This window comes from Lactuca serriola, chromosome 2 (genome assembly GCF_051521515.1).
Source record: "Lactuca serriola cultivar US96UC23 chromosome 2, Lser_US96UC23_V15, whole genome shotgun sequence".
NCBI classification, from domain to species: domain Eukaryota; kingdom Viridiplantae; phylum Streptophyta; class Magnoliopsida; order Asterales; family Asteraceae; genus Lactuca; species Lactuca serriola.
In genome coordinates this window covers 8,782,468-8,791,690 of record NC_136409.1, presented here as the reverse complement: position 1 = coordinate 8,791,690, position 9,223 = coordinate 8,782,468, and the positions used below count along the sequence as shown (strand labels likewise).

Here is a 9,223-nt window from a genome sequence, read left to right as displayed (position 1 = left end):
CCTTAAAGGACCTAGATCCGAAGCCTTGTCCCCAAACATGCTTGCATTCATGGTTGGCTACCTAAAATGGCTTATAAAAGCCCTAAATCTCCATAAAATGGGATCTAGCTAGCAATTGAACAAGCAAGTTAGCAACATTATACCTTCTGAAGACTGAAAATGAAGCACAAACTCGAACCCCTCTGGTCTCTTCTTGTTTCCTCAAGCTCTTCTCCTCCCTTCTTAAGACCACCAACACCAAAATCCACCAAAATGATTTAGATTGCTTCAACAACGACTAGGGTTTTCTATAGAGGGTTTCTGGGTGCATAAGGGACGATGGAGGACGTATAAGGTTGCTTAAATAGGGTGCAAACCCTCAGATTAGGGTTTTTGTCCAGCCAGGGCCTACTCGTCGAGTCCATCACTTAAGTCACGCGTTCCGTCCCGCTTTTACTCGGCGAGTTGGTCCTTCGACTCGCTGAGTCCAAGGCCAAAAAGCAAAACACTTGATATAAAATAAAAGGAATACGTACCAAGAACCAGGTGCAACATTACATATTTAATTTTAAAATGAAATTACATTTTTTTATAAATTAGAGTTGATTTCCAAGATAACTTGGGACTTTCATATGGTGCAAACTAGTAGTGTCTACATGAACTTTAAATAATTACATTTAGCTCTCAATTATAAGGAGGACTTTATCGGTCATTTCCACTATTTTTTCTACTGTTGATCTTACTCTACGTGATTCTTTGATGGTTTCCATTGTATTGACAAATTGTTCTATATATTCATGCATTGCTGTGAGGAGACTTTAATATTGTAAAATGCTAGCTTTCTATACTCCTTGGTGGCAGAAAATGGTTATGGGATTTCCAAGACTATCCTTCTTTATTTCACGCGTTGAAGATAACGAATCATTTCTAAAACAATTATATCAACAATACCCCATTGGTTGTCCTCATGGCGGAACAATTCATATTCCATTTGCAGCGTTGACTCATCACTCTCATCATTGGATGTCGAAGACTGCGATTCGTTAAAAAAATAAAGACATCTTTTAAAAAGTTAAATGGTGCCATAAATAAAAACAAACATTATAAAGCGTTCTCTAGTACATGAAGTTAATGACATCTATAACAAAGATTATAAACCGATAACTACCACAAAATAACAAGTTTATCTAATCTTAATCTGCTCCCGTCTTCCGAAGTTCGCTTTTCTTTCAATTTAAGCTTTAACATTCTCTCTCTCTCTCTCTCTCTCTCTCTCTCTCTCTCTCTCTCTCTCTCTCTCTTTTTTCATATTTGATTCTGGTGGGTGAGTTTGTGACTGTTTTTCTATTTCCACATTCAATTTTTTTCTCTACAAATAAAAATGTTTAATTTTAGTATCATAAAATGCAAATATAATAAAAATATTTTTAATTGAGGGTTAACTCTATCGGGACCTATTCAAAAAGTTCTTGTAGATACTATATAATCTCATTATACGTAAAACCTATTTTTAAGCGACATCCACACAAATTGATCTTGACCACCTTCGAAGTCATTCAAGGCACTGCTTGTGATTTCATACTAGTTCGCCGATATTGGTTTAATGAAAATCAATATTAATTACTAATTTAACGATATGCAAAACAATACAAGTCATTCCAGGCTTCGAGCAAAACATTACAAACTTTTCAGACAATAACATTCCAGACGTTCCATGTCATTTTTTTCATATTCTGGACTCGTTATTCCCAATCCATAAACAAATTAACGACATTACCTATAATACTATACTTTCGATGGTGTATTACTATGAGTTTATAGGCTAGTAACAGGTAAACAATGACTAAAAGTAACAAAAAAAGTACATGCAATATGTGATTCTAAACGTATTCTGTATATTTCGGGCATGTTCTATGCATTCCACATTAAATTACAACATTCCTACATATATATATGTAATCATATTAATCTAAAAATCTAATATGGTTTGTTGAATCCATGTTAGAAAACACAAAATCTTTAAAATTTAGATTCTAAAAATATCAGTTTTTTCGGAATGACATTCCGGTATCACCTGTGGGCCCATCTATATAGAACCAAGCTCAACCCAATTTCGACTACTCCAGAATATCTATTGCAAAATGCATGATTATTTTGCCAAAAACTATATAAGTTATTATTTTCTTTAAAATGCACTTTACTCGATTTCCCTACGCTATATACCAATTCTTGATTGAACAAAGTAAAACTTTGAATAATATAGTGGTCAAACTATAAAAACTAAAACATAGAGCCTCAAATAGATTTAGTGTGACTAAATCTTTTTTATTTATTTATTTTTTTTGTCTTTTTAAATTTGCCAATTGCTTACCCACACACACACCAACATTCAATTCTTTATTTTCTCGCCCACTTTTAAAGAAATGTCCAAAAACAAGAAGAAAAACCCATTTTTTTATTGATTTGGATCTTACATCACCCATTTTAGCTTCGGATATAATATTTCTTGTTTCGTCATCTCAATTCATCTTACAATTGAATCTTTCTTTCTATATCTTTCGACCCAAAAGGATCTTCTCTCTTTCTCTCTCTAGAGCAAGGTTGACTAGCCGCGGGATTCCCTATGAGTTTCATGGTGGGGTTTCTGAGATTGTAAGAAGAATCTTGAACAAACAACAAAGAAACAGGCTTTCAAGGAGTCTCAAAAGGTTTAAAGAACCAAAAGAGATGATTATTACAAGGTGAAAGTTCAGATATTTCTATGCGTTTCCTTTTGATTCAGAGCAAACGATTAGCAAATCCAACAGTGTTTTTGGGTTGCGTTATATGTGCTTCTGCATCTGAAACATCCCACAAAATTTCTTGTGTTTCTCTATAACTTTTTTATGGGTATTTTCGGGATTTACTCTTTGCCCAGATAAAAATGTGGTAAACCCTTATTAGGAATATTCAAGAATCTAATCTCAAGAACTGTTCCCTATTCTATTCATCCTTCTATGTTTTTTTTTTTTCTCTCTTTTTTGTTAATTTTCCGTCTAGTGATGGTAGAGTTTGCAAGTGGTTGTAAGTACAATCTTTGAAAATCTGTAAGAAATAATAAATTTAATGCTTTTTGTTTGTTTTCTAGTTTTAACTTCCATTTCGAATCTTAAGTCTCCTTGAAAGTAGGTATTCTGAACTGGGGTCTGTTCATTCATTGATTTTTTTTCTTTTTGTTTCTGTAGCTGACTTTTTAGGTACTTTGACTATGATTGATATCGTTAGTAGTCATGTTGATAGAATCTTTTGATTTTCCACGCATATAGGCTATCGCTTTTTCAGAGTTGAATTTCATGTGTTTTCATAATGAATTTGTTGCTTTCTTTTTGTAAGTTTCGACAGATTTGGCTTGAAATATGATGAAAAAAAAGCTCCAACTTTGGAAAACGTTTGTGGGATTTCATATGGGTTTTCTAGTATTGATGTTTAATTTCTTTTCTTTCATTGATTGATGTTCGTCTTCTTTCATTTCCCCCAATTTTAATATTTGAACAATAAAGCTCTTATTTTTAGATAAAATCATGTGATTTGAGTACAAATTACAGCTCATAACATGTTTGGATGTGGCGTTGAACTTTTTAGTATTAAATTCATTTGTGTTTCCTCTAAATGTCCTTCTTCCCCAATTTTGACAGATTCTGATTGAAACATGAATTCAAAAAGTCAAATTTTTAGATAAAATTTTTGGGATTTTGAGTACATGATTATAGATATATCCATGACACCGTGTCTCCTCTTAACATGGCTTTTTTGGTGTTCAAGTATTATTCTTCCAACACTAATTCATCCAGTTTTTGTGGAGTAATGTTGTTCTTTCTTTCCCCCCAAATTTCTTGAGATATGCACTAAAAAGCTCGCATTTTTAGATATATTTTGTTCGTTTCTCATCGATTAATGTTTATTTTCTTTCTTTTTCAACAGCTTTGACACATACATAGCGATATGAACAATAAAGTTAGGATCTTTAAATAAAATCCGTGAGATTTTAAGTACAAAATTAGAGCAATGGATGACAGCGTTTTTTCTCCTAATAACATGTTTGGGAATCCATCCGAATCCTTAATGGATTACGATTACATGGATGAACTTTTATTAGATGGTTGTTGGCTACAAGCAACAGAAGGATCCGAGTTCAACAACAACAACAACAATTCCCTTTTCGACACTCCATTTCTATGGCCAACTTTTGAAGACATTCAAGAACATCAAGAAAGATCACCACTTCTCAAGAATCTTCCAGAAGATGTGATTCAATCAAAAACCCTCGTAAGTAATTCATTAGGATTTCACAACCAATCTGAAAACCTTCAAATCGAAAGCCAAAGATGGTGGATCCCACCAGGAATTGGCCAATCATTAACCGTGAAAGAAAGATTGATTTATGCAATCGAGAATATAAGACATTCCACTATTCATAGAAACATGCTTATTCAAATATGGCTACCGGAAAATCGAGAAGGAAAGAAGGTTTTAAGTACAAGCTCTCAACTTTCTTCACTTGACACAAATTGCCCTCAACTTTCCTATTATAGAAATATATCCGAAGGGTATCATTTTCCGGCTGAGGGCAATTCGAAGGAGATTGTAGGGTTACCTGGAAGGGTATTTATGGGAAAAGTTCCGGAATGGACACCGGATGTTCGGTTTTTTAAAACGGAGGAGTATCCGAGAGTTGGTCATGCTCAAGAGTTTGATGTTAAAGGGAGTGTTGCAGTTCCGGTTTTTGATAGGGATAGTCAAAGTTGTCTTGGTGTTATTGAGGTTGTTATGACTACTCAAAAGAGTAGTTATAATCCCGAGATTGAAGGTGTTTGTAAAGCTCTCGAGGTAGGTTTTTGTTTTATTTTTTGGTTATAATAACATTATTAAGAGTTTTATGGTCATTACTTTGAAAACATTTAACAAAGGGCTAAATGCAAAAATAGCTATGTACTTTTGTTTGTTTGTTTATTATAGCATATAACTTTCGTGTTTTTCTATTAAAACATTGTACTTTCAATCTTTTTTTACTAAGACATTGTACTATGAAAAATCTATCCAATCATAGCATTCCACTTTCATTTTTCTTACAAGGACATTGTATTTGAAAAACCTACTCGGTTATAGAAGTGGAAATTGTTCTATATTTCGATGACACAACTATAGTCGAGTAAATTTTCTAAATCACAATGTTTTAATAGGAAACAAATGTTGAACGTTATATTAAGAAAATAAATAGAAGTATGTTGTTATCTATTGCATTTAACCCTTTAATGCATAGTTACATCCAAAATGAATGCAACTTTGCATGGTTATACCAATGAATCCATTTACTTTTCATGTTCTTATCTCTATTACAAAATCTTACCAAGAAACAACTTAATCTTTTGAAGTTTTTGTTTTTTATAGGCCGTTGATCTCCGGAGCTCCGAGTCTTCCAACTCCAAGAACTTCAAGGTAATACTCTGGTGAGATACTTACAAATTAGGTCACGGGTTCAAGTCTCAGCAGCCGCAGTATGGGAGTTCCAATTCCAATGTGGATTGGGCTCCTTCTGGGCCTACCTAGCAGACTGTTGTGTACCTGATTTACCTATTCACATACTACTCATAGGAAAAATAAATAAAATTACTTTGCTATATATTAACCGTTTGATAAACATATTTTCCCAGGTAACCGACGGTTTAAACGAAGCCGCTTTACCCGAAATCATCGAGATCCTCAAAACCGCATGCAAAACCCACAACTTACCCTTGGCTCAAACGTGGGTCCGGTGCATCCAACAAGGCAAAGACGGTTGTCGCCACTCAGACACCAACTTAATCCATTGTATATCCACCGTGGACCCCGCATGCTATGTCCACGAACCGCGTTTCAAAGATTTCCAAGAAGCGTGTTCGGACCACCACTTGTTAAAAGGCCAAGGGGTGGTGGGCCGCGCTTTCACCACCAATCAACCGTGTTATTTCTCAGACGTGACCTCATTGACAAAAACCGAGTATCCACTCTCGCATCATGCACGGATGTTTGACTTACGTGGGGTTGTTGCAATAAGGCTTAGAAGCACTTTCACGGGTGATATTGATTATGTTTTGGAGTTTTTTTTACCGGTTGAATGTAAAGATGAAGAGGAGCAAAAGGGGTTGCTTAATTCGTTGTCGGTTATTATACAAAATGTTTGCCGGAGCTTACGGGTGGTTACGGATAAGGAGTTAGCGGAGGAAGGTGGTGCGGCGGTGGTTGCGGGTGGACGGGCGGTGAAAGTGGAAGAGATTTTGGAGAAAAGTGGGGAGGTGAGTAGGAAACAAGGGGGTGATGGTGGTTCCGGTGAGGGTAGTTTCGTCAATGATGGGAATAAACGGATGGAGAGACGGCGGGGTGGTGCTAAGACGGAGAAAACGATTACTTCGGAAATGCTTAGACAGTATTTTGCGGGTAGCTTGAAAGATGCAGCTAAGAACCTCGGAGGTAAGTGCTCCTTAACTTATTTTATGTTGTTGATAGGTTTTCAACATTTAAGATAGTTATGTTTGGTTGGGTTTTTGCCTAAAAGCCAAAACCGAACCAAAAAACTTGGTGTCTAACCAGAAAAAAAGTTATTTTTTAGGTTTCAATATCTTTTTCTTGTTTATTGGTTGAATAAAGCAATAAAAATAGCAAATCGAATACACTTCACTTTTTTGTTTTTTTTATTCCTAACACCAAAAACAACGGTTTTCTTGTCGAAACAATAAAGATTTGGTTTCTATCTCAAAAAAATCGATTTTTCGATTTAGTCTTTGGGGCCAGATTGGTTTTCTTTATGTTGTTTTTTTTTGGTATTTTTGGTTTTTTGCAATGCTCAAAGCAATAAAAATAGTAGGCACAAAACATTGAATTGTTGAAGTGAAAATCTTCCAAAGCATGAAGATTTTTTGTTGTATTTTGGAGTTCAATGGAAACTGAAGAAACCTTAAATAATTGAGGGTTAACAAGAAACAACAATTTACTTACATATCTTTGTTTATTATTTTTCACTTCATAAGCCATTGTTCTTAAAAAAATCTATCCTATTATGACAGTAAACTACCAATTTTTTTTCTCATCTAGGAATGAAAATTAATGTATTTAGAAGGCATTATTATAATTCACTATGTTTTTCAAAGTACAATGTCTTGATAAGAAAATAATTAAAAGTACAATTCTATAATAAATAATTTAAAGAAAGTACATTCCTATTTCTTGCATCTAACCAAATTATTATCAATGTAACAAATCTACATACATTATAAAAACGTCTTATCAAGATACAATTAAGATCAGTTTCTATTTTTTGTTTCTTTACAAACAAAATAACTAAACCATGATTTTTTATTTTTATTTTTATTTTTTTTTTTTTGCAGTCTGTCCAACAACTTTGAAACGAATTTGTCGACAACACGGGATCCAAAGATGGCCATCTCGCAAGATTAAAAAAGTCGGACATTCCTTACAAAAGATCCAACTTGTCATGGATTCAGTCCATGGAGCCTCAGGCTCCTTCCAAATCGAGTCTTTTTACTCAAACTTCCCAAACCTCGCTTCTTCAGACCCAAAAACAGGCCCATTTTCACCAAAGCCCATCGAGGCTACTATCACCAAATCATCACTTTCCCCATCATGCAGCCAAACTTCAAGTTCTGGCCAATCATCTTCCAGCGGGACCCACCCTACCAATGACGAACCCATTTTGAAACGGGCCCGCAGCGATGCAGAGCTTCATGTGTCCGTTTATAATCAAGATCATGATCATGATCAAGATCAAGATCAAGAACAAGAACCAAAAGTGCTTCAAAGATCACATAGTCATAAGTTACTCACTGAAGTCCCGATGACTCAAAATCGTCCCCCCAAAAGCGGGAGTTCTCGAGATGAGAATGTATCGAGGGTTAAAGTTACTTTTGGGGAAGAAAAGATTCGTTTTCGATTGCAAAAAGATTGGGGATACAATCAACTACTTGAAGAAATCGCGAAGAGGTTTTGTATTGGCGATATAAACGGGTTTCATTTGAAGTATTTTGACGATGATTCTGAATGGGTTCTTTTGACTTGTGATGCGGATTTAGAGGAGTGTGTTGATGTTTATAGATCGTGTAAAACAGGGACGATTAAGCTTGCGCTTTCTGAGGCTCAACATGTGGGGGGCAGTTTTGGTAGCACCGTGATTTTATAAAGACCCGACCCAAATCCAACAAGTTCATCTCTAATGGGCTGTGTTTGATGGGTCGATACGGTTTTTTGGGTAAGACCCATGAAGGATTTGGGTTGATGTGTATCGGGGGGTTGTACGTGTGTGCATTAAAGAGTTGTACTATACAGCGTGCTCGATGGGTCAAGACAAGGTTTTCTAGCCAAACTAGTGAAGGGTTCGGCTTAAATGTTGCGGGTGGTCATCGGGATGCATTGATGGGGCTGTACAATGCGAATAGTCAACCAAGGGCAGGTGGTTGAAGTCAAGAAAATCTTGGTCAAAGTTATAGTTATGGTGGTGGTATTAAAGTTTGGTAGTTTGAATATAAAGTTTGTATCATATGAATGTTTTGGTTTGTACAAATTAAATCCATAGTAGGTATTTATTTTCAAGGTTGCCATCACTTGTACATTCTTGTAGTTGATTAAAACGGGTCGATGGACAACATATCAAAACGGCTGATATTTGGCATCAATTCGGTTGATCCGAAATTTCTCTTTATAAATTTTTGTGTTGAACTTTTATGTATAGTTTTTGTTAAGGTGTGTATGAGGCGGTTTGGTTCGGTTATTGGAAAAAAACGATCCATAACCATTACTATTGGTTAATGCATTTTGGTATTCATTGTGTATGGTTAATATTGGTTATGGTAATGGTTTTTTCGGTTATGGTTTTGGTTCATTGTTAGTAATGCTAACCATGATGTTCAAAAATGATATAAAAAGTGACCATTGAACTGATTGCGAATAAAATTTATGAATTATAGAATTAGTCTATTTGGAATTACCGAATTCATCAATTGTTTAAACACAATGCATGATTAAATGATTTTGTGTATCTGTGTCATTAACCTCCAATGGTTTGACTGTTCGTTCTTCTCTTGATAAGAGGATTAATGGATTATTTTTTGAAGTTTTAATTGCTCTTGGATAAGTTGGAGTATATTATTTTATATATAATCTATAATTTTTATATAGGTAAATATAAAGTTAGTGGTTCGGTTAATAATGGTTCGAT

At 34.9% G+C, this 9,223-nt stretch overlaps 1 protein-coding gene across 1 annotated transcript; it reads left to right on the top strand.

The window, feature by feature from the left end:
- Positions 1-2,381: 2,381 nt before the first annotated feature.
- Positions 2,382-8,844, top strand: LOC145085943 (protein NLP5-like). The gene is made up of 5 exons (XM_079023639.1): positions 2,382-2,720; positions 3,940-4,845; positions 5,407-5,454; positions 5,670-6,465; positions 7,380-8,844. The coding sequence occupies exons 2-5, from the start codon at positions 4,024-4,026 to the stop codon at positions 8,186-8,188; spliced, it is 2,475 nt and encodes an 824-aa protein (XP_078879765.1). The 5' UTR covers positions 2,382-2,720; positions 3,940-4,023; the 3' UTR covers positions 8,189-8,844.
- The last annotated feature ends 379 nt before the right edge of the window (positions 8,845-9,223 follow it).

Excerpts from the sequence above, each read along its gene's own strand:
- LOC145085943 (XM_079023639.1), top strand. The coding sequence starts at position 4,024 with ATGGATGACAGCGTTTTTTCTCCTAATAACATGTTTGGGAATCCATCC. Across the intron at positions 4,846-5,406 it reads GTGTTTGTAAAGCTCTCGAG|GCCGTTGATCTCCGGAGCTC; the intron begins GTAGGTTTTTGT and ends TGTTTTTTATAG. Across the intron at positions 5,455-5,669 it reads CCAACTCCAAGAACTTCAAG|GTAACCGACGGTTTAAACGA; the intron begins GTAATACTCTGG and ends ATATTTTCCCAG.